The 24002-nt window shown below is 53.9% G+C and overlaps 7 protein-coding genes and 1 non-coding gene across 8 annotated transcripts; 2 read left to right on the forward strand and 6 right to left on the reverse strand.

Annotated features, from left to right (window-relative positions):
* Positions 1 to 324: 324 nt before the first annotated feature.
* Positions 325 to 1913, reverse strand: VDBG_03088 (conserved hypothetical protein; the record flags this gene model as incomplete). The annotated part of the gene is made up of 2 exons (XM_003006903.1): positions 325 to 366; positions 441 to 1913. 2 exons carry the CDS (start codon positions 1911 to 1913, stop codon positions 325 to 327), a joined length of 1515 nt encoding a protein of 504 aa, XP_003006949.1.
* Positions 1914 to 2594: 681 nt separating this feature from the next.
* Positions 2595 to 4496, forward strand: VDBG_03089 (T-complex protein 1 subunit eta; the record flags this gene model as incomplete). The annotated part of the gene is made up of 4 exons (XM_003006904.1): positions 2595 to 2640; positions 2766 to 2932; positions 2987 to 3308; positions 3358 to 4496. 4 exons carry the CDS (start codon positions 2595 to 2597, stop codon positions 4494 to 4496), a joined length of 1674 nt encoding a protein of 557 aa, XP_003006950.1.
* Positions 4497 to 10182: 5686 nt separating this feature from the next.
* Positions 10183 to 10794, reverse strand: VDBG_03090 (predicted protein; the record flags this gene model as incomplete). The annotated part of the gene is made up of 1 exon (XM_003006905.1): positions 10183 to 10794. One exon carries the CDS (start codon positions 10792 to 10794, stop codon positions 10183 to 10185), a length of 612 nt encoding a protein of 203 aa, XP_003006951.1.
* A 3721-nt stretch (positions 10795 to 14515) lies between these two features.
* On the reverse strand, positions 14516 to 16273 carry VDBG_03091 (SPT10; the record flags this gene model as incomplete). Its single annotated transcript, XM_003006906.1, has 1 exon — positions 14516 to 16273. The coding sequence occupies one exon, from the start codon at positions 16271 to 16273 to the stop codon at positions 14516 to 14518; it is 1758 nt and encodes a 585-aa protein (XP_003006952.1).
* An 817-nt stretch (positions 16274 to 17090) lies between these two features.
* VDBG_03092 (37S ribosomal protein MRP4) lies at positions 17091 to 18399 on the reverse strand (the record flags this gene model as incomplete). Its single annotated transcript, XM_003006907.1, has 3 exons — positions 17091 to 17376; positions 17453 to 18309; positions 18352 to 18399. The coding sequence occupies 3 exons, from the start codon at positions 18397 to 18399 to the stop codon at positions 17091 to 17093; spliced, it is 1191 nt and encodes a 396-aa protein (XP_003006953.1).
* Positions 18400 to 18888: 489 nt separating this feature from the next.
* VDBG_03093 (CBS/PB1 domain-containing protein) lies at positions 18889 to 21776 on the reverse strand (the record flags this gene model as incomplete). Its single annotated transcript, XM_003006908.1, has 4 exons — positions 18889 to 19856; positions 19916 to 20876; positions 20982 to 21220; positions 21692 to 21776. The coding sequence occupies 4 exons, from the start codon at positions 21774 to 21776 to the stop codon at positions 18889 to 18891; spliced, it is 2253 nt and encodes a 750-aa protein (XP_003006954.1).
* Positions 21777 to 22563: 787 nt separating this feature from the next.
* On the forward strand, positions 22564 to 22635 carry VDBG_15059. Its single transcript has one exon. It is a non-coding gene; the product is annotated as a tRNA-Gln (tRNA).
* Positions 22636 to 22726: 91 nt separating this feature from the next.
* VDBG_03094 (fic) lies at positions 22727 to 23922 on the reverse strand (the record flags this gene model as incomplete). The annotated part of the gene is made up of 2 exons (XM_003006909.1): positions 22727 to 23599; positions 23680 to 23922. 2 exons carry the CDS (start codon positions 23920 to 23922, stop codon positions 22727 to 22729), a joined length of 1116 nt encoding a protein of 371 aa, XP_003006955.1.
* Between the last annotated feature and the right edge of the window lie 80 nt (positions 23923 to 24002).

Consider the following 24002-nt stretch of genomic DNA (forward strand, 5'->3'; position numbering starts at 1 on the left):
TGCAGGGCAACGCACGAAACGATGAACTCTTGGCGGCTTTCGGGAAGGATTCGATACCAGGAGCTGTACATACCGTCGAAACCAGTGGGGTCTTTGAAAACGCCAGAGCAGAGAACCCGGCCCAAGTCATCTAGTAGCGGTCTTTCGATGTCAAAGCTTCGATCAGATCTTTGAGTGTCCAGGAAGCCATCGGCGAAATGCCTAAGCATTTCCATCAGCGCGGCTGATTTATTGCACAGCTTGGGAATGAGAGCATCAAAACAACCCGTGATTGTGTCAATGAACTCGCCTTTCGTGAGCAGAGCTACTTGAGGTTTAAACCCGTCAAGGAGGCCGCTCCGCTGGCGCTGCAACTTCGAAACGAAGCTGGTTGTCAATGCTTGGCCATCGTCAATGTCCACTGTGTCGCCAATGCGAACTACCCAATCATATTTACGGACCCAGGCCACAGCCAAGCGCCAGGGCTTGCTCAGGACGGGGGCATATCGAGTATTCTGCAACAGAAGACGACAGTGCTCTTGAGTTGTGGTCTTGTTTTTCTCGTCGGTCAGGTAGGCTGCCTCACCAGCGCGGAAAAGTATCGGCAGTTTCCAACTCAAGTGGTGAGGGTCATAGGCTGTCGTGTCGTTGGACCAATCCGGAACCCACGAAGGAATATCGTGTCGGGACTTTGACAGAAGGTCGCCTGTGGTAACCCAAAAGATACCAGTCGTTTTCATGATTGTGAAGGCAACATGAGTAAATAAGTGGTGGATAGTGCATGCGTAGTCTGGGCTGATGCTGTCATTGAGAAAGCTTCCCAGGTCTTGACGCAGCTGCAGCAGCGCGATGACTTTGTCTCTTGGCTCCGATGATCGCCTGTTGCGGAACATTCTCAAAAGCCAAAGTAGAGCACTTCCCATGGAAAGAGCAAGATAGTCGTACCGTCCCTGGAGTGGCGAGCGCATCGTGCCGTGGACTAGATTTTCAATGCGGGTTAAGCGGATGTCTCGAAGCTTGCTGAGGGTGTTGATCTTTGTGGCGAGCAAGGACATGACCTTCATGTTCTCTTGGCGCGAGTGTGAAGGAAGCGCTATCTTCTCGAGACGAGACCTAGCCTGTTCGAGGGCCTTGAAAGGTATTGTGATCTTTCCATATGTCAAACGAAGTACTCGCGCAACCCCAGCTTCTTGCACAATCCACATGCGGTCCCACCACGGCGATATTGCGAAAGCACGCAAGTGTTCGAATAGGGCTTTCAATTTTGCGTTTTCCAGAGGTCTACTCGTGTTGGACGTCTCAGACTTGCTATGCAATATCTGAGTGTCGATGATGCGCTGCAGCCAAGATGCTTGCGAAAGAGCTGCGAGAAGGCAGAATGCATATAGGTTGAGTCGATGACCTGTCATGGAACTTAATTTCGTTGCAGCTGGCCAATCTTTGAACAGGACCTGTTGAATCATCTCATCGTCGCCTGCGTCACCGTTGAGATGCACATGCGAATGTGCTCCCAGCTGCTTGAAATGCTGGTTGTACCGTGGGTGGCTGCGATCCAAAGAGTCGCCCAAATAGGCATGCACATCTTCCGCCCAGTAGAACAGGTCGTGCATTAAAGTGACCTGATGCGTCTTCTCTTCAACATTGGTCTGATCGATGCAGAGAGAGTCGACCCAGATGACGACGCTGCCAATCTGTGATCGTAATGTGCGGAGGGCGTGGTCAAGATTAAAGGTGATGTACTGAATTTCGTTATTGACCATGATGTTTTGTGATCGCCTGCTCGTTCCCCACGTGTAAGACAGTGCAGTGAAGCGATGGTGCTCGGAGGCCATGTAGAGAGTGGCGACGAGGTCATCATCCCACTGGCCAGGCATGAGCTTGAGGAGTCGGAATTGGCTCCCCTTGGGGCTCTCGAGATACAGCGTGCTCGACATGGCTGTAGGTGCGACGAAAGTCCGGGCATTTGATAGACGCTATTGAGACGACGTAGAGATCACGAGTCTTGACTGCACCCATGAGGAACCTGCCAGGCAGCCGCGGGGCAGCGCTGTACAGCAGGGTGATCCACGGCTCCTTAGTGTGGCTGGTTGGGTTTCTGCAGACCTGCATGCTGCACTGCAGTTGACTGCAACGCCAAACAATCATTGGAGCACAACCGCAGGCGAGGCTGCTACACAAGGCGCTTGTGGTTGCGTTCCAGACATCTCATGCTTTCGACGAGGGGCACCTTGCAGATCAACATCTGTGCTTCTTGACAGTGCTTCTTGGACGGGGAAATCGACCAGGCTGCTTCTCAATGTAGGCGTATACGGGACAATAGGCTTTGCTGTTCTCTGCAAGATCAAGATGCGGCAGGTTGAAGATTAGATCGTGGAATGCCATGGAGCGCCCTGGTAAAACAGGCGGTGACAGACCCCTCCTTACATAATCCTCCACATGGTCTGTGCGTCGAGTCGCGAAAGGCTGCAACAATTTTTTGGAGCTCCAGAAGCTTCATCACTCTCCACGGTCCGAAATTCGACTCCCGCACCCTACGACGAATACGGCCAAGACGACGACGAAACGGACGAAACGAGACCCCCGAATCCTACGAATATTTCAGTTTCGCTTTCATCATGTCGTTCGGCGGAATGACCCCGACCATCGTGGTCCTGAAAGAAGGTTGCTAGAAACAGCGCCCCTCCACCCCCCTACTCCCCACCCCCACTGCCCAAGCATAATAAGCAAGCAACCAAAAGCCTATGCCAGACAAGACGTGGCTGACCAAGATTTTTCTTTCGGGGCAGGAACCGATACCTCTCAGGGCAAGGGACAGATTGTCTCCAACATCAACGCCTGCTTGGCCGTTCAGGCCACTATCAAGTCGACACTCGGTCCTTACGGCGGTGACCTGTTGATGGTCGACGAGAATGGCAGGCAAACCATCACCAATGACGGTGCCACCGTCATGAAGGTGTGCAATCCGCCGTATATGTTTCACATGGTACAAGCACTGACGGGCTCATAGCTCCTCGACATTGTTCACCCTGCAGCCCGAATTCTCGTCGACATTGCACGATCGCAAGATGCCGAAGTCGGTGACGGCACCACATCTGTCGTCGTCCTGGCCGGCGAGATCCTGAAGGAGACCAAGGAGCACGTAGAGCAGGGTGTCAGCTCACAGATTATCATCAAGGGCCTGCGGAGGGCAGCGTCCATGGCCGTCAACAAGATCAAGGAGATTGCGGTTGATACGAACGAGGGCAACCGAAGGGAAACGCTCAGCAAGCTGGCCGGCACCGCTATGACCAGCAAGCTGATTAAGAGGAACACTACTTTCTTCACCAAGAGTAAGTTGGTGTGTGGTCCCGTTGACAGAACAGAACTGACGAGACGAAGTGGTTGTCGATGCCGTGCTGTCTCTGGACCAAGACGACCTCAACGAGCGCCTCATTGGCATTAAGAAGATTCCCGGTGGATCCCTGACTGATTCCCTATTTGTCAACGGCGTCGCCTTCAAGAAGACCTTCTCCTATGCCGGTTTCGAGCAGCAGCCCAAGGCGTTCGAGAAGCCTAAGATTGTGTGCCTCAACGTCGAGCTCGAGCTCAAGGCCGAGAAGGACAACGCTGAGGTGCGCGTTGAACAGGTGTCCGAGTACCAGGCCATTGTCGACGCTGAGTGGCAGATCATCTACAAGAAGCTTGAAGCCATCCACGCCACTGGCGCAAAGGTCGTTCTCAGCAAGCTCCCCATCGGCGATCTTGCGACACAGTACTTTGCCGACCGCGACATCTTCTGCGCTGGTCGTGTTGCCGCCGAGGATATGGAGCGCGTCGTCCAGGCTACCGGCGCCGTCACCCAGTCTACCTGCTCTGACATTCTGCACGAGCATCTGGGTACCTGCGGCAGCTTCGACGAGAGACAGATTGGTGGCGAGCGCTTCAACTTCTTCGAAGACTGCCCCGAGGCCAAGACGTGCACGCTCGTGCTGCGCGGTGGTGCTGAGCAGTTCATTGCTGAAGTGGAACGTTCCCTGCACGACGCCATTATGATCGTCAAGCGCGCCATCAAGAACCACACCATTGTCGGCGGCGGAGGTGCCACCGAGATGGAGGTCTCCGCGTACCTCCACCGCTTCGCCGACCGCGACGTCTCCCACAAGCAGCAGGCCATCATCAAGAGCTTCGCCAAGGCGCTCGAGGTGATCCCGCGCCAGCTCTGCGAGAACGCCGGCTTTGACGCCACCGATATTCTCAACAAGCTTCGCGTTGAGCACCGCAAGGGCAAGACCTGGGCCGGTGTTGACTTTAACAACGAGGGCGTCGCCGACATGATGGAGCGCTTCGTGTGGGAGCCCGCACTCGTCAAGATTAACGCCATCCAGGCCGCCACCGAGGCGAGTTGCCTGATCCTAGGCGTCGACGAGACGATCCGTAACGAGGAGAGCCAGAAGCCCCAGGCCCCCGGACAGGCGCTGCCGCAGGGAGCGGCGCAGAGGGCGCTTCGCGGCAGGGGACGGGGTATGCCTAGGCGGTGAAAAGATGATGGGGTGAGCGGACGCGCGGGGTTTGTATGATACCTATTTAGAACCGGTCATCAAATAGACTAGGCGAGCCGTGGGCATGGAGCCTTGACAAATGTATTTGTACAGGACAGTGACGTCGTGAGAAGGAGTGGGTGGGACTGCCAAAGGTCACGACACATCGTCAGCCCGCTTCCGATATCATGCATTCACTGTCACTTGTTAAGCACATACGACCATACCTACTGGAGAACTCGGGATCCCGTCCGCTCTCCCATAGATAAGCCAGTAAGGGTCGGACTAGTAGTTGGGTGGGTGACCACCAGCGAATCCCTGATGTTGTATGTTTTTGTCCATTTGCGTTTTTATCTTTTTGTTGTTCCTTTCATGGTGATGTGGAGCGAATATGGGGTTTGGGCGGGCGGGCCACTACATTAGGCCCACTGTACGTGGTTGGTGCTTCACTCAGGGGTGGAGACTGGGAGGCTCAGCTATCTTACCAACTAAGGCACCTATGCTTAGGTACGAGAACAGGCTGAGATCACAGGTCACCCCTTAAAGGTTAAGGGTCATTATGTCAACCACATCACCTGGTGTGGTCTGGTTTGAACAGTTCTTCCTGACTGTCTCCTTGCTTGCCTTTCTAATATTATAAGACAACATTTGTTGACATTTGCATCTCTCGATTCTTTTACCAAGTAAAGTCTTTGCGGACAGCTAGGGCAACTACCTCGGCAGAAAACAAATATGCATAGCGTCCCAACCTTCATGCAGCTGCACCACCGATAGTTGCTCCTGCCTCGTATATTCATCCAGCCTGAGTTGGCGGCTTTGATCTTCCGGCACAGAGAAAGACTGTTCTTCCGTGTCTACAACGGTGGCCATTGTGGAGCGCAGCGCCATGTGTTCACACTCAGGTGAATAGACCGTCGGCATCAAGCCGCAAGCCTCTACAGTCCTTTGGGGAGGTGCCTTGTAAAAGCGCCACTGGATGGGAATCGAATGTTCGCCCGGGGCCTTCTATGTTCACAAACTTTCATGCCACACCAGAGGCAGCGACTTGACATACGCGGCGCCGAATGCAATTGCCAAATACAGCACGGGTTTTGCCATGCCGGGCGCCTGATCCAAAAGATTCTGACTGATCATAAAATAGAGGAAGACTTTCTGACTGCATCGAAAAGTCTTGGCGCGCGGGGAGGCTCGCTTCTCAGGGGCTCAAGAGTGCCAAGGCGAGCCAGCCCCCGTGGTAGTAAAGGCAATCAGAATTACAGCCGCGACAAACTGACCAACTATGCCTAGAGTGAGATGCGTCTTGTGACCTCCTTGGCATCTCTCGAGGGCAGCCAGATATTAATCATAAGGCGATATTCGCAGCGTCTTAGCCTCTCGGGTTTTCTCAAAAGGAATCCCTGTCATCCCGTCGGTAAAGTCGTGGGTCCAAGTCGCCTACTTTGTTTTCTACCAGACCCATTGTACCCAAGAACCGCGTCTCAAACACCATGTCCGACTCGCGCCCATCTGTCTCGAACATGATAGCATCTTCGCCATTGTCACGCTCCATTACCCGGGCGAATTCAACTCGTTGACGCAAGCAGCGTACTCGTATCACGCTACATTGTTGCGTGAAGTGGATGCGAACGGTGATGTCCTTGAGACCCTACTCATTGGGCAGGGCTTTTTCTTTTCGGCGTGGGTTCCGGATTCCTCAGGGGTTCCAAGCCTGACTGGGGCTAACATTCGTCATGCAGTGTCGCCGATCTCAAAGGCAGCCTTCTATCGACGGATGGAATGCTTTCCCGGCCGTAATGGCTTCCTAAGTTTGTCACAAGCAACCTAGCTTTTGCTAGAGCGTTCTCCAATCACTCGAAAATCCTAGTGACGGCTCTGAACGGCCCAGTCATAGGCCTCTCTGCTGCCCTGATCCCGCATTCCGCCTTTGTCTGGGTCATCTCAGACTCGTACCTCTTGACACCCTAGGACTCATCGCCGAGGGTGGTGCCACTTTAGCGTTCGTTCACAGAATGGGCCAGGGAAAGGCCAACGAAGCACTCGTCTCAGGCAGAAGGATACCAGTAATTGAGCCTGTACAGGTCGGATTTGTGAATAAGTTTTTCCATGACAAGGCCCTCCGGGAGACATTTCACGTCGGGCTCCTTGGCACAAGCATGATCGGAACCAAGGCACTCCTACGTCAACGCCTGGCACGGGACTAGGACGAGTTGGCTCCGCTTGAGACTTACGGCGCCTTGGTAGGTTCTGTGGAGGAATCCCTCAGTCTCAGATGGAGGACCCAGGCTGTGAACCTTGGACGCGAGAAAAACTCACTGTTTGCCTCGGCAGTTGTGTCCACCCCAAGTTTCTCTACTTCCCAGGCGCGTCATTATTTGAACGTAATTTTCTCTCCAAGATACCTGTCCAACTCAGAAAGACACGTGCTGATGGCGGAGCATGTGTTGTCCATAGCAGAGACGCTGTTTCATGTCTCCCGATTTAACCCTCGCCCAGTGCCATCCATGTGCCCAGCTATGCAAAGCACCGTGGCAAGGTAGCCTAGGTATCTTCCTACGGACGTGCATGCCGACTCTGTAGACAATCCAACTCTTGAACAAACTTTTTAACTCACTGCGACAGTAGACTCCAGATCAGTTCCACCCTCGGTCAACAGACCATCTCGAACGCGCCGAGAAAACGAGCGCCCCTGTCGTGTTACTATTGCCATGCCCGCAAATTGCGATGCGAGCCGCGCCTTGGGCTGAATGTCAATTGCATCAAGCCTCGCAAGTCGTGTTTGCAGCTCGACTCGCTGACAACCGGTGGTGCCTAGTTCACAAGCGCAACAAATTCTAACACCTGTGAGAGTGAACCACAAAAGTACCGATGGCCCGGTAGTCAGGGCCTCGAATACCAGCACCCCCTGCACACCTTTTGCTAGGCACTTCAGCCACCATTTAAGATTCACCCCGGCACGTGGAAGCCCTGAGACTCAATCTCCATCGAATTGTTCTCCGATGTACCGTATGAATGGAAGCAACCTGCAGAGCACGTTCTATGGTGCCATGGTACGGTCGTGTTACATGACAGATGAACCAGGGGACCCCGGGGAACCAGCTTCGTCGTCAAGATTTGTGACCCGGAAAGACCCGGAAAGAACAGACACTCTCTTGCGGCGGCGCTGGCACGAATAAACATCGAAAGAGAAATGATGGACGACCCCAATATATTTAAGGATGGTCCCAAGCTCTAGTTCTTTGCTGCTGCTGTTGTAGCTCTTCCGCGGCACGGTGGAGACCATCTGGATTTCCGCCTTGTTAAGGCATCGGAGTTAGTCGGCGATGCCAGTCCGCCCAAGACACGGTACTACGGCTGATCCATGATTTCCCAAACCCTCCGGTCATCAAAACCTTCCAATTCTCGAAACCTTCCGCGGCCCTCGTATATGCATATAGTAGAAGCTTAGGTTGCCGTCCAAGTGAAGAGTTTCGTGAAGCATTTTGTACTGGTTACTATGAATACCAGGGAAGGCTTAGATTAATCACTTTCGTGAGAAAGACTATTCTATAAATATGAGAATGTCCATCCCTTTAAACCTATCAATTCTATCCCTGTTAGTAAGTTCATGAGGCCATTTTAGATGGCTTGCTCCTCTAGTCGTATTTATGGTTACGTGAGTGATCGTATGTATGCGTGCGATGCAAACGATAGCGTTCAAGGCGTCTGGCCTAGCGTCTTGCTGACGGTTCTGTTAGGGTGTTGTAAGACTCCCTGTCAAAAGAGGTTACAGTCGTAATACTGGGTCACAGGGTTGAAATTGTTATGGTAATTACGGCAAGTACCTTCTGTTATTACATAGGACACCGCACTGCGGCTCGACCTCTTTTATATATTTGATACGTTCTCTATCCCGCTCTCCTTGCATCTGTCAACAACCTCCAACAAACACGACTATGAAGATATTCTTTCTTATTAGTACATTCGCCTCTATTGGCACCTGTTTAAATGGTGTGGCCTGCCATGACCCCAACTTGCCAGTAAGTAGTATGCGCTGAAGGAGATTACTCCTTGTAGCTTAGAGTGCTAATCAGTTCCATCAGACTGGTAGATCAATTGCGCCTATACCAGCCCGGCGTGGACGCTTGTGTCGAGACTTGTCACAAAACAGTGAGTAAAGTGGTGTTCTCTATAAAATTATTCGATCTTGAATGAACGTAAGTCTTAATGATATTAACATCTCATAGTGCAAAACGAACCTCCGCGAATGTTTCTAGTAAGTTCCTAGCTGTCTCTTTTTGAAGGGAAGGTTTTAGGAATCGTAGCTGACGAGTATATTTATCTTAGTAAATCAGCACCTAATGCGGGCTTTGACTGCTTTTGTGATTAGGTGGAGGGTTACTGAGAGAGAAATCCTAGGAGGGTGAGGAGTAGCAGAAACAGGAAGAGCGGCGCTATGGAAACAGCTCCACAACTGTACTGTCCGTCAATAAGTAACGGTCAAGCCTTGGTTGGCCTGCAGATTGCTTTGAAGATCGGGGTGGCGGTAGATCTCGAGAGAGCGAGCATTGGTTTAGGCCTGTGCTCCCATTCCAACCAAATAGTCGTACTAGTCTCACCAGCATCCCAAACTCATTCCGACACCGTCATAAAGATATCTCTTGTGATCGGCACCCTCGGCTTTATAGGTGTCACAGATCAGACTCGTTACAGTGTATCGGCCACGAGTGAGGAATATACATTGCTAGTTATGATGCTCACGTTAAGACCTGATAGATTGATGACTTTGAGGGCTCAAGTTATCACATGAGAGGACGGTCCGGATAATATTTCCCGCTCCCGTATTTTGGATGGACAGGTAGCTGCCTGCGTGCGACGAACTCCTGGACGCTTTCGGAAAGTTTGACAAGTCGTTATAAGCCGGTTGAAGGTAAGTTTGGTGAGCACACTGGCCAGTGCGTATAACATAGGAGTAGCCTCAACTGTTGTTCCATCATGTTAGCCGGTGTCAAGAGAAAGACGGCGCCCCTAGACTTGCTCGCGATAAAAATGGTCTCATCCTGCATACGATATGCCAGGCGTTCATGAATGCATAAAATTGCGGCCACACAACGAAGAATAAGTGGTCAGGGTCTTATTTCCATAACCTTAGATACCGATGTGAGTCCTTGCGATTCCATATCAGCTGATCAAGTGTTCCTTACTGTGTCAAGTAGAATGATACTCATAACGCACTGCGAAAGTCGAGTGCAGGGCGCTGGACAGTGAACCCGCCTTCCACATAAATTGTAGTAGAGTCGTTTCAAGGGCCTGAATGGAAAAGATTGATGGAATCGCCCTAGAAGGAGATTTAATGACTTGATACGGAGAAAACATCGATTGATGCCGGATGTTCGCATATATGTAACCAAGTATCTAGCTCGCACAAAATACACATTGACACCGAAAACTTCAAGACAGAATGAAGAACGAACATCGTTATAAGACTCTTAAGTTGATTGGAAGGCAGTGAAGGCAGTTTGCTCTTGCCAGTACGATGTTTTATCTGAACAAAATATAGGCTTTCAAGTCTTAAGTTCGAGGGGGGATGACATGACTGATGATCCACTTGGTGAATAACAAATGTGCCCCTGCATTCGCATTAAAGAACCAGGAATAACCGATGTGGCGAAAACCTGTCCCAGAGCATAAAATTGAGATATTTATACTCTCAAAGGCGAATTGTGCCAATTTTCAAGTTTTTCTCATTGAAAAAGTGAAGAGTCTTCGCAACAACATGTGGGCCCAGATGAACACCAGTGGACCTCACAACAGATTGAACCATTCCAGCCGCGTCAAGACCGAGATCAAAAACGCCAGACACTACGGAAGTGCTGAAGTCGAAAACGGCTTGCTGAGGGTGGCCTAGAAGTGTGGGAGGGTTATCGAAGTGCGTAGCAACGAGGGGTCCTTTGACCTTAACGTTGGTGAGCTTGTCAAAGTCGGCGGTGATGCTCTCGTCCGCGCCAGGTAGGACTAGCTTATTAATGATGTAGTCGATGATAATGATCCCAATAACTTTGGCGGAGGAGGTGACGACGTGAACTTTGAATTTGGAAACGAGACGGTCGCCCCTTGTGGCCAGAATGTCCGAAGGCTCGGCAGTGTCGAGCTCACGAGGCAAGGTATCAACCTTGCGAAGAGTATGGTCAGACGACGCAACCGCCACCGGGGCTTCGAAACCATTGCCAATATGCGAATCCTGAGCTGACGGGAAGGGCGAAGCCATCACCATCGAGATAAATGAAAAACCCGCAAGGGCGTTGGTGACGGAGAACTTCATCTTAGTGAACGAGGAGGTACAAAGTGGCTTGGTTTGCCGGTTGTTATACTGTAAGAGAGAAGATGTCTTAGGATTTAGAGAGGTGGTGTATTAGATGAGTGGGACTATGAAGTCACGAGAAGAGGTCTGTTATGGTTTATATAGAAGTATTCCGAGGATCTTCAACGGACCTATCGTCTTGAAGCTCGCAGCCGTCGATGCTGAGCCACGCAAACTAAAGAATCTTCCTAGGCAATAACTCACACACGTCACTTCAACTGTATACCATAAAGTTCATAGTAAGGGACATATGGTATCATGTCGTATCATTCAGGACCGGGTTGGCGGTTTTGTATTCCTTGTTGTGGAACCAAGCTATATCTCGTTCGACTTCATCCTACCAAGCGTGCCGGTCTTCCATGCCTTGCACACAAACAAGCAGAAAGCGAGACCGAGGAAAGCTGTGGGGCGACCAAGTACATCAACTCGCCCGATTAACGGTGTCGTCATTTGGCTACTGGCACGCATTTCGATATGTTGAAGTACGGTTTTCAGGACCATACAGGGGCTGTGATTCCAATACGAAGAAGACGTAAATTTTCATGACTTCCATGGTAGATTCTTATTTGTGGAGCAGAGCCTCGTGACGTTTACTCCCATCAGTCCCATACACTATCCCAAGAAACAGACGCACACAAAACTAAAGATTGAAAAGAGGTTCGCCCCATGCACTCTATCGAACCAGTTGGTGTTGATGCGCGTTCAAAGTGCACCAGATATTACTGAAACCTTGGACGGAGCGGGATCTAATCAAATATTAGTTCCGCGCTCTTTTTGATACGTACATTAGCAAATCGTTTACGAAAATATGATCTCGAGTCAAGACGCACGATTCCCTGAAGAGATCACTAGCCGCACAAGGTTTAGACCAGTACGCTTATCCCTAGCTCAGTCGAGGAACTGGGCGTGCTGGCTGAGACCATATGAGGTTAAATCAGCTCTATAGTTAGTCTTCTCACGGTAGGATTACTACACACGGAGCCATGTGCATTTTGATGTAAATGAGTAGCAGGTTCTCTCTTTAACACGACACAGACACACCGAGTAGCACTGGGGAGAATACTGTAAGATGGAAGGCGGATTGTACAAAAAGAAGGAAACAAGTAGATTGCAAACTAGAAAGCTGTCTGCTGCCCCTGTTCGTCTACATTTTGTACGATATCTGCCCATGTCATACTCTCCCCCCGCAACTCACCTGGTCAACCGCCACAGCAGCCTTGCCCTACTGGCAAACATGTATGTATCGAACCCTGAGTGACAAAGCCATTTCAACGCCCACAGACTACTTTCTTTCAATTTTGGAGACCTACTATTGATCAGTGTACGTCAATGAGCCGAGCCATCACACATATTGAGTCTGCAAACGGTCACGAAATCGTCCTGCCATGCCGCGGAGCCGTCATCAAGTCGGATAGGCATATGATAGGCCTCGAGCCGCGTAAGTAGAGGAGCTTCCTTCTTACCATCGGGTCAACAAGCCATGAGCCCACGCGGCAGCATCTAAGTTTCCAAGAGAGAGCTATTGTCGCGCCATGATCTATACTACTGGTCCAAAGACTCGTCAGTAAGTGTATCTCACCACACGGTGGCCGTTGGTCTCTATGCTGTGCGATCGGCAAAGCGTACTAGTCTGGGAAGATCGTATCATTGTGAAAATTTGGTGAAATGCGGCCCGGCAAGTCCGTCAGTCGAGGGCAAGGACCAGGAGGCATCGCGGGCGCCGGCTGGTGAGGAACCTTACTCAGAAAGGCATTGGTGGGAAGGACGTTCAAGCCAATCGGCACATCGTTTTCAATAGATCACGCGTCACAAGCACGACGTTCATGGTCCATACCTGGTTCTCGAACTGACCAGTGGTCGACTGCTAATAAAAAGGTCGTGGTTGTGACTCGATATCTATGGATCTTGCTACATGTACACCAAATTGCAAGCCCGGAAGTGTTCATCTTCCCAGTCGAAGGAGGAGCCACCCGAAATCACCCCCCTCAAGTCAGTTCCAGTATCCGCAAGGCAAGTCAAACTTGTGCTCTATCCCCAACAGCCCATACTGTTGTATGAGAAGATGGCATCTATGCCCGTGGAGATGCCAGACTCTCTTCCGTACGGATCATCCCCGCACGTACTGCCGCGAACATCAAGCAGCCACACCACATGACCAGGGCGTCGGGACAAGACAACCTTTTAGGTTCGCGAATGCGAGCGTGCCGCTTGACTTATTGGAAATGATGCTATTGGTGCGACCGTATCAAGTCAAAGTTCCACCATATTGACTTCACATACAACACAAAGACAAGACTTGTTGTTCAAGAAGTAAAAGCGCTGGAAGCCTGGACTAGCGAATGACCCAAGATCGTGATTATAATGACTTGGTTGAGATGGGATGATTGAGGCGTCGGTCATTCTGTCCCGTGGCACACCGTGCAAAGCGTAGGAAACTCCTGATCCTGGACTTCTTGAATTGACTGATGTAAGACTCGCAAAGAACATCATCTTTCATGTTGGCCAGAGATAAGGAAGTTTGGAACTCATTTTCACATCTTTCCCATGTCTTCCAACCTGTACGCTTCATATGCGGGCTCTTCGCATGGATGACCGCTAGACAGCTGTCAGCGCGTTACGTATGCCTGGTTGTAATCCATCATCCGCCAACTCACGCTTTCAAAACAACCACTGCCGTTTTTACCGTGCTTTCTCCGCCACAGAAAGTTTCGACTCCGAATACTCCGACTGGCTTCCAACTGGCCCACAGCTCCCACGGGCGAAATTGGCCAGCGCCGATGGCCGTTCAACAGCGTTCGGGGTAATCTCCTGGACCTGGGTAACAACCCCCACCAGCGACAAAGACTGCAGCCTTGTATCTCCCCGAGGCAACCAGGGGCACGAAGAAAATAATCTTGAAGCGTGAGGCTTTCAAAGGCGACAGAACGGCAGCCATTGGTACGACTCGAGGCTGTGGATCTCGATGGCAGGGTCGCTGGTCTCCACATTCATTCAAGGCGGGGTACACTCAACTTGCAATCCTGTTGATCATGGCGCACTCTGCACCGCTGCCCCTCCACGATCAATATGAAGCTGGACCCCTTTCCCCACCAAGGTAGTCTTTTCAAGGAGCACCTTCAACTACATTCCACAATGGCATAATTTAGATCACTCATGGCACCTGTATCGTTCGCACATGATATGAATCGAGAAGCACTCGATCCGCACAGTGCCCGATTGCAGGGGCACGTGAATCACGCCTCTCGCTCACACACCATTCATAATACCACTATCAGTCTTCTCGAAACCAAGTTTCGTCACATACGACCATACCTACTGGAAAGCTCGGGATCCCGTCCGCTCTCCCATCGATAAATCAGTAAGGGCCGGATCAGTAGTCGGGTGGGTGACCACCGGCGAATACCTGGTGTTGTATGTTTTTCATTTTGCCAACTCAGGCATCGTGGCCAACCAAGGAATTATTTCACCATTGGTGTCAAGCCTGAACGGAGATCTGCTCTGACTGCGCTACTTCCGAAGCAGCAGCGGCTCCAGGATATTGTTCCGGAGGATGGCAGCTAGAAGCACTCATCATTCAGACTGTAGCTTCCTGAATATCTCCAAACTTCCTACTTGGATGAGGAAGAGAACAGTTACAAAAGACCACAACGCTAATCCCATGACTCCTTACATTCATCGGTGATCAACCATCAGCATAGCTCAATGCATAGATCGCTTTGACTTTTGCCTCCTCGGCAGTGACATCCAGCGTCACCGGCCCCTGGCCGTCGTCGTCCTCGCCCCTGCCCACCCCGGACATGGTCTCGTCCTCGTCTCCTTGCTCGATCAACATATCCAGGTCTCGATCGACGGCCTCGGCCTCTCGTCGGGCGGCGGCATCATCCACCTCGGCGTGTCTCTCATCCTCCCCGGCCGTTGCGTTCAGCAGGGCCTGGAAGTCGGTCTCCGTCTGATACGCGTATGGATCCGTCTCGTGGTCGTGGTCGTGTTCGTGCTCATGGTGATGGTGATGATGATGGTGGCCATGGTGGTGCGGTGACGCTATGATGCGCGGGTCGATAGGCTGGTACGCGTGCGCGTCATGATGCCGTGGGCTATCTTGCAGCATCGGGTTGTGCCCGTGCGTCGGCGGCAGAGGCGAAACGGAGGGATCACGGAGGGTTTGGGAAGGGTGAACGCCGCCGTCGGGGGAGGGATACCGATAGGCTGCCACGGCTGAGTCGGCGATTGCGGCGAGCTCATCAGGGGCAGAAGGGGGCGCCGTAGACAGCGAAGACGGAGGGGCAGAGGGCGCCGCGGGGGAGACGGGAGAGACAGCGTCAGCGGGCGCAGCTCGGTTGCGGGCGGTGCCGCTGCTACCGCTACCGCCGTTGGCTGCGACGGGCGCCTTGCCGAGCTCCTTGCACTTGACGCAGTTGCGGATCACGTCGCTGACGGTCTCCTTGATGCGAGACCAATGGTAGCGTTCGGCGATGGTGGCCGTCGTCTTGTTGATGCCGCCGTGCGCCGCAACGTGAACGTCACGGGCAATCTCGTACTGGCGGCGGGGGTCAGGGATGACCTCTTTGTCCTTGAGCATCAGCCTGTCGCCGGCGACAAGGCGATAGTGCGTCGCAGCGCTGCGCAGGCGGCTCTTCTCGTGGCGATCGGCGCCGACAGGATACTTGTTGTACTTGAGATAGAATTTAATCTTGTCGAACCGTTCAACCCCGGCGAGATCCTCGGGAAACTCGCCAGGGACGAGGTCGCGCCCATAGATGATGGCGTCAACCAGCTGGCCCGGATAGGAGCGCAGGTCGCCACAGCCTTTGACGCGGCCGATGCGCTTGAAGCCGAGAGCATCCCAAATCTTGCACGAAGCAACGTTGGTCTCGTAGACCAGATTAAAGACGCTGTAGGTGTAGCCCAGTTTCGGGGCCCAGTCGAGGTAACACTCGCCCATGAGCCGGCCTACGCCACGCCCACGACTCGCGTCCGTGACGAGGAAGCCGGCGTTGCACACGTGCGAGCTGCGGCCTGGATAGTTGGGCTTGATGTAGAAGCTGCCGAGGCACGTCTTGGACCAGTCGCCCGTAGAAGCCTCGGGCAGATCAGCCAGGTCAGACGGCTGCTCGATGTTTCCAAGGAGCATGAGGGCGCCGAAGTTTTGAAACCAGTAGGACGCAAACTTTTCGTGCGTCATCGGTTCCGTCATGGGATAAGTATCGCCGCCCTCAATTTCCTTGTTCAGCTGATCAGCGAGATAGCCGAGGAGAGACTTGGGAACCTGGTCTCGAGAAGCGAAGGGCATCATCGTCGCGGCGGTGCGACCGTCACGGAGCGTCACTTGACGGGGCACAATCTCGGAGGGGAGATCAGACGAGCCAGGCTCCGGGAATGGTGTTGCCCCTGAGACCCTGTAAATGGTCGGGCTATCTGGATCGTCCAACATGGCCGGCATGTTGGCGATGTTTGGCGGCTCTTTTCAGGGCCTGGGCGGGGGATGAGAATGCTGAAATAGGGGTTCTGAGGTAGCGTCACCTAAAGACTTATGCTGTCAATGAATAGTAGAGTCAGCATATATCTCACGGGTGAACTGGCCATGCACAGCATGAGACAAAATGTAACCCGTCCTCAGACTTGCTTGCTGTCCCGTCTTGTCTGATCGCCCCCATCTCATCTGCTAGCAAACAGGCGGGAATAGGGGCATCTCAGGGACCACGGCAAACAGAGATTCCATGAATAAAGGGGCTACAAAGAAAGGCTACAGGAAGCCCTACCAAGTATGTGGGTTGCTCTCACTGGTAGGACACCCGCCCCCCCCTTTTTTCCTGGTCACCCTCAGGCTATTTTTTCCGGCTGGGGCCCAAACTTGTCGATGATGCAAGAAGCTGGGATTTATGCACGAAGGCCTGACTTGGCACGTCGGCAGGCGGGCTTGGGCTGGCTGTTCTGAAATGTTCGTTCGTGATGATGCTCGGCACGGCCTGTCGGTGAGGGGAAATGCGCAGGCGCGCACTTTTCAACATGAGGCTCTTTCAGGTGGATTGGCGACTATTTTGACATTGCATATTAGCATCTGCATTTAGCATAGGTATGCAACTACCGGTCCATCAAGGAAAGCGAACCAAAACAGAATCAGGATCTGTACTCGACAAGTCTTTGTCATGATTATGTTGGCCTCAGAAAGGTATACATTTATTCTTACAAGGTGTACATGTTCTATACGTCGTCCGCCAGAACCCTGAGGTCCGCCCCCCCCCTCACGTAGCCCACATCTACAGGTCCATGACGCTGGCCCGCGACGACTCGCTTGTTGGTGTCCGCTTCAGGGCCAGCAGCCTGTCGGCGTTTCCATTCTTGCTCTCCTGCATCGCCTTCATGTCTTCTTGCCAGACAGCCTTGGCGGCCTTGTACGCCTCGCGCGTCTTGGTCATGTACCGCTGCACCTCGACGGGGTTGTCCCACGACACCTGGCCCGCGGCCGCCGCTTCCTTGCGCCGCTTCTGGCCCTCCTGCCCAGCGCGTCCGAGAATGCCACCAATGAGGCTGGTCGATCGAAGACTGCACGTAGATGGTCAGCAAATGATGTTCCCCCTTGGAGAAAGTCATGTAGCAAGGGGAGACGCAGAAAACACACCTGTCGTCGTTGGCCGGGATAGCGTACGTGACCCACGTAGGATCCGCATCCGTGTCGATGATGCCAATCGTCGGGATCGTCCCCAGGCCACCCTCGTTCAGCAGCGTCTTGTTCTCCATCGGGTTGAGGCACACGACGAGATCAGGCACCATGGGCCTCCGATCCATGACGTGTCCATCAAAGCCAGGCACGGGCTTGTCGTGCTCGTCGAGGAAGACGACCTCGCGGTCGCGCAGGATAAAGTCGCGGTTCGTAATGGCGCCGGGCGTCCACTTGGTGTAGAGGTGGCAGCCGCCGGCGCGGCCGGCCGCCTTTGTGACAATGTCCATCTGGCCCGGACGGGTGCCGACGAAGAGCACGAGGCCGCCGTGGAAGGCGACCTCCTCGACGACGCGGGCGGCGCGGCGCAGGTGCGAGGCCGTCGTCTCAAGGCTGATAACGTGGACGTTGTCGCGCACGCCGTAGATGTAGCGCGAGTTGGCCGGGTTCCAGCGCGAGCGGTGGTGGCCCATGTGCGTCTGCGAGGCCATGAGGAGCTCGAGCGTAATGTCGCGCGGGTGCGGCGGGTTCGTCACCAGCTCGGACGGGATGTAGGCCGACTTGACTTCGGAGCCGATCGTCTTGGTGAGGTTCTGGGCGCGGCGGTACTCCTTCCACGACTCGGGCACGGCGCTGCTCGTCGCCGAGGGCACGCGGCGCTGGTTCTGGGTGTTGGCGGCGTCAGCGGTGCTGGGGACCTGGTCGAGGGCGGCTGCTGTCGTCAGGGACTCGAGGACTTCGGCAGTCAGGCCAGAGGGAGTGTCTTGGGAGATGAAGCGGGCGGTGCATGGTCGGAGGAGGAGGGGGGCGGCCAGGGCCTGTCGGGCTGCATTGGGTCAGTGGGAGGATGGTTGAGGTACCAGGAGGTCGTGAATACCTTGCCGACGGGCTATCGCTCGACTGAACATGATGGCGGGCTGCTGGGTTGACAATTGTCCAGTGGTTCACGTTGTCAGTGCCATACACGGGAACATTTTTTGGAGCTGCAGAGGTCGCGGTCCACCAAAGCCGCATGTCGTGGTGCATGGGCCATGCTTAGGTAATGCATCAACGCAGACCCCTGAGCATACGTTCATGATGGTCGCTTCAATAGCTCCAAGGGCGTTGATGGCATTCGGATTGTCAATGAACTGAAGAATTGGCTTGGCCTCGGCGAGGCATGGGCTCGCATCCGTGAAAGTTTGGGCACATCATACGAATGCCAGAGGCTTCATTTGAAAAAGACCTAACCGGCCTGACAATGTCGACGCAAAAAAGACAAGGTGCAGTGTGGTATTAACAACAATATGGGGTACTCAACAGTCTACGAAGACAAGCGTTTCTGAATACAGTATGTACGCCTCATCACATCATGACGCAACGGGGCCCAATCTCTCTCTCTCCCATGTATACACTCTCTATCTGCTGGTGATCCTGGAGATGGTGAAGACACCAACAATGACGACGGCAAGCGTCACGATAGCACCAGGAAGCAGCAGATCGTTGGGCACGCCCTGAATGAGCTGCTCCTGCTGGGGCGCAGCGTGGCGGGAACGACGGGAGCGGCGGCTGGGAGACTCGTCTTCCTCCTCCTCCTCGTCGTCGTCCTCGTCATCGTGGGCTTTCCTTCGCTCACGAAGTCCAGAGGCCGTGGACGTGGCGGGCGTGGGAATGACGGGCTCCACAGGCGTCGGTGCCACGGCGACAGGAGGCTTCTCTGGGTCGTGAACGAAGAGGTCGACCTTTTCGCGGTGGCCCTGGCGTGCCAGGAGGATGGATTCGAGGAGATCGTTGTCGGTAGTAATCGACACCGAGTCACCCTCGTCATCGAGGTAGCTGAGCGCGAAACCGCCGCTGATCTTGCCATCGTCATCGGTCGTCGGGGCGCCACCGATGGCTTCAGCTTCGGCACCAAGCTTGGCAACAACGTTGGCGACCATGGCGGCCACGCCCTGCGAGGCGATGACCTGCAGCCTGTGGACGCGGCCCGAGGGCGCCTTGAACTTGAAGGGGAAGGGCAGCTCAGCGGGCGACTGCGGCGCGATGCTGTCGGCGGGGATAAACTCCGAGTGCGGGGGGGACTCGACGCCCACGTGCGAGGCCGAGTCGCCAGGTGCGACGCTGTCGCCGATGCGCTCGCGCGTGTGATCGGGTGACATGATGCGGGAGCCGAGGTTCGTGTGGTGGTGGCTGCCCTCGCCCGAGACCATCGACTCGGACTCGTTATCAAGCGACAGCCAGAACTTGTTCCAGGCAGGACCCTCGTTGTCGCCGGTCGCCATGGTGTTGATCTGCTCGAGTGTTGCGTAGGTGAGCTTGAGCACGTCGACCATGCCCACGATCTCGCCGCCGTCGTTCATGACGGGGAGATTGAGGTAGTGTCCGTCTAGCGTCTGTCAGTACATGGTTCCTAGCTAGCTAGTATGCACCATGGATTCCACATACCATGCATCTTGCGCAGGGCGGCCTGGATGCTCATGTCCATGGACGCGAAATCGGGGTGAGGCGTCATGACGCGAACGACGCTGCATGTGGCGGGGTCGAGGCCGACGGCAATGACACGCAGCACGACATCCTTGCTCGTGAAAATGCCGGTGATGGCCCCCTGGTCCTGCACCAGCACAGCGGTTGTGCGGTTCTCTTTCATCAGCTGGGCAGCCTCGCGAACCGAAGTCCTGACGCTGACAGTCGTGGGCGGGGTGCCGTTGAGGACAGACTCGAGGGTCGGGCCAGACATCTTGGAGCGCAGCGCCTCGACGTACTGAATGATCTGCTGGGGCTGACTGGAGCCGAGCTCGGACTGGACACCCTCAAGGGCATCGTAGAGGCGTCTCGAAGAGGAATAGGCGCGCTCGAGCTTCTCCATGGCGTCGTAGAAGCACTTTGTAATGTCGAGGATACCGGAAATATCCTGGTTCTCGTCCATGACGGGCAAGTGGCGGAAACCCTTGCGCACCATGAGATCGAGAGCATCGGTGGCGCTCGTGTCGGTGCGGGCGCAGAGGGGGTTCTTGGTCATGATCTCGGCAATCGTAATGTGGGTTGGCTTCATGCCGGCGCCTACGACGCGGAAGGCCAGATCCTTGGCAGTGAAGATACCCGAGATTCTGTCGTCGTCGTCGGTGACGAGAACACAGTCCTCGCGCTTGGCCGCCATGAGCTGGGCCGCCTCGGCGACGGTCGTACCAGGCTTAATCTGCAGGGCGGGACTCGGCTTGAGGGCGAGGACGGTGCCGGGAGGCGCCTTTCGGGTGTGGCGGGCGCGGCCACTGAGGTGCTTCTTCTTGGAGAGGTCGCTCTCCATCTTGCGACGGATGGCCTTGATGTAAAAGTCAGTATCCGTCATGTCAAGGCGGCTGGCTCTTTCGAGCTCGTGGTAAGTGAAGCCCATCGCAGGCCGAGTTGGCTTGAGGGTGTGAAGCGGTCTTATTTTTCACTGGGACCTCGACTTGGTCTCGTTCGCTTTGGCGTATATGGGGGAGTAAAGAGGAGGGGGAAAGCCAAAACCTACATCATCTCTCTTGATCTGCTTCTGTCGACTCGCGCTGACAGCAGAGGCGGCACCACCAGCACCACCAGCAGGGGCAGCACCAGAGTCACTGGCAGTGGTAGATGGGTGGGTTTCCAGCACGGGGCGGGGGATGCTGGACGAGGAACCGGGACCCGGGCTGGTGGCAAAGGGAATGCCTGGGCGGCTCTGGCCGCGATTGGGCGTGCCTCTCAGCGTGTTGCCTGACATTGCATAAACACCTCAAATTGGCAAGAGGAGTTATGTCTTAACGGCTGAAGTAAGGTGTTTGTTGACTCGGTGGACTCGGTCGGGGGACGAGTGGAGGAGGGGGGCGGGTGGCCAAGTTGAGGTTGACGATGGCGGAGAAAAGAGTGCGTGTGGCGTCTCTTGTTGGAGTTGAGAAAGAGAAGACAACGATCACAGGCGAGAGGAATGCGGAGCCGTTCGAGGGCCCAAAAAGTCGAGACGTCGCCCGGAGCCGAACCTGAGGATAGCTGGTCTGCTGGGACCAAATCGAGACGAGAGCCTGGGGGAGAAGGATGAAAGTGGCAGACCTGGCCCGGGCTTCCCAATCTGATTTGTTCACGCGTCCAGATAATTTGGGGGTCCTGCTTGTTTGCTGCTGCTCAGTTGTCGAGGTAATGCACGGGCCAGTCGACGGTAGCTCCAGGGCCCACCCGCGGTTCCTGAACGACCCGAAGGGTACGTACCTGAGAACCTAAGGCGCACCATTTCGTCCGCTGCCCAATTGGCAAGGTGTGAGTACACAAGGTGCGAGTACACCTTCCAAGGCATTACGGACCCGGCTGGAGGCACATTGCCTCTCACCATGGTACCTACATACCTTACTTACCTACCTACCTAGGTACCTATAGCAAGCTCGCCCATCTCTCCGCCAGTTCATGCTGCTCTTCTCCACCAAAGACATCGTATGCGGCCTCTCACCAGGCCCATGCGTTTGTGCCATGCAGATGATGCATGCATGAACTGACACGACCGGGTCGTCATGGGCGGCCCTGCCAGCATCGTTCCAGTAAGAAAGAGATTTATCTCGACAGCATAACAAACATGTCAAATCAAAATCGGACGGCCTTGCCAAGCAACAGACGCCCGTGACGTCGTCTTCTTCGCATCAATAGCTAGCTGGCCGCTGCCTCGAGACATGCCATCGGCACGCCCCACAGCCTTCGATTGTGCGCTGTATCGCCTGAGCCTGTACCCTGGGGAATGTATGTTGTTCTCTTTTGTTGACGTTTCTCCACGACCACAACCAGTTCACCGCCTTGATTGTACCAAGACCGTCGGCGTGATCCATTTTAAGAGCTAGGCCACGGTCAGCATTCCGTCTGTCGCCTCCTCGTGCTTCTGGACCGACTTGTCTCGCCCCCCTTAACCAACTACCAGCCATGGATGATACTTTTGACATCTTGGTGGGACGACAAACCGCGCCTCCACCTGAATAAGTGGGTGCCTCCTCATTTCCTCCGACGACAACCCACCTATTCAGGGCTTCGGCTTGGGGCTTGTGTCGAAGCGAACCTGGATCGAGAATTCGCCTACCGATTTCATCAATTAGTCCATAGGTCTAATGGTCTAATGGTTATGACTGCGGATTCTGATTCCGCCAGCCCAGGTTCGATTCCTGGTTGGACCTGAGAGGGAAGCCTGACGTTGTCGGGCGTTCATTTTTGCTTTCATTTTTGCATAACCACTCTTTTTTATCCATTGAATATCTACGAACTTGATTACCTGACAACCGCAGCATTCCCCTCCATCTGTCGCCAGTAAAATGTTTGCATCTCATCCAGTTGTGTTGTGAGCATGGTGATCACCAGCTCTTCAGGCTCGCCCTTTGCAGCATGGTCGATTGCGCGAATGTATTCATCGCGGTCAAAGTTCTGCATGATGACAGGCAAGTATCCCTGACGAACCATGTAGTCATGCATGAGCATGCGACTGACTCGACCATTGCCGTCGGGGAAAGGGTGAATGCGGACGAGGTAGACCATCATGTGACAAGCGAGAATGAGCGGATGTACATTCTCATCGGTATGCATTGCGTTACGCCACTCAAAGAAACGCTCGATGCAAGCGGGAACTTCGATATGGTACGGGAAAATGACCAGAGGGTTACCTCTGATGGCGATAGGCGTTTTGCGGTACCCTCCAAGGGGAACACGTCCGCCCCAGGAGCCCGCATAGACTGCCTCCGATGCTGTGCCTTTAATTGTCATGGCTGCGAGTTCTCTCATCTGCCTTTCATCGAGGCCAGGCGTATGAGGATGAAGTACAGCCTTCTCTGCAATCCATTGGGAGGCAACGATGTGGTTTTTGAGCTCAACCACGGCAGATTCATCGGGTCCCAGGCCGCTAGCAATGATGGGAAGGTCGAGTTGAGACAGGTCGGCGGCATCCAGGGCTGCGAGATCGACCTTTTTGAAAAGCGTGTCAGACAATGTGTCGAAGATCGAAAATGCATCGCCGAGGGCGAGAGGGTTGTTTTCGATCGCCACAGACTGATGAGCATACTCAGCAACTAAGGTCTTGGCGAGCTGTCCGATGCGAGGCTTCAAAAGCCTCTTGAACTTGTCGATCTCGGCAAGCATATCAGCATGGTCCTAATCACGCGCCAGAAGAATCGTTAGTTGCTGACCTCTATGTGGCAATGCTGTGAAAGGCTTCCAGGGCGTCTACCGACCTTTTGGATAGCATCATAGCCAAGATGCGTTCTGTCTCCTGGGCGGAAGTAGTTCTCCCAAACCTTGCCAGATTCAGAAAGTCGTACATACTCTGGAGAGCCTTCGACGAGGTCTGCGAATGGGGCATAGACTTGGCGAAGCATGGCGTTGCGTTGCACCTTAACCTCCTGAGAGATGTATCTTGACTTTGAAACTCTATGTAATGGCCGAAGCCCTTTGGCTCGAGTGAGGGAAGCGAACATGATATGAGCGTCTGACGTGGCCGATTTGAAGGGCGTGATTTAGTAGAAGATAGAAGATAGAAGATAGAAGGGTAAAGGTC

This window comes from Verticillium alfalfae, genomic scaffold, assembly GCF_000150825.1.
Source record: "Verticillium alfalfae VaMs.102 supercont1.3 genomic scaffold, whole genome shotgun sequence".
NCBI lineage: Eukaryota > Fungi > Ascomycota > Sordariomycetes > Glomerellales > Plectosphaerellaceae > Verticillium > Verticillium alfalfae.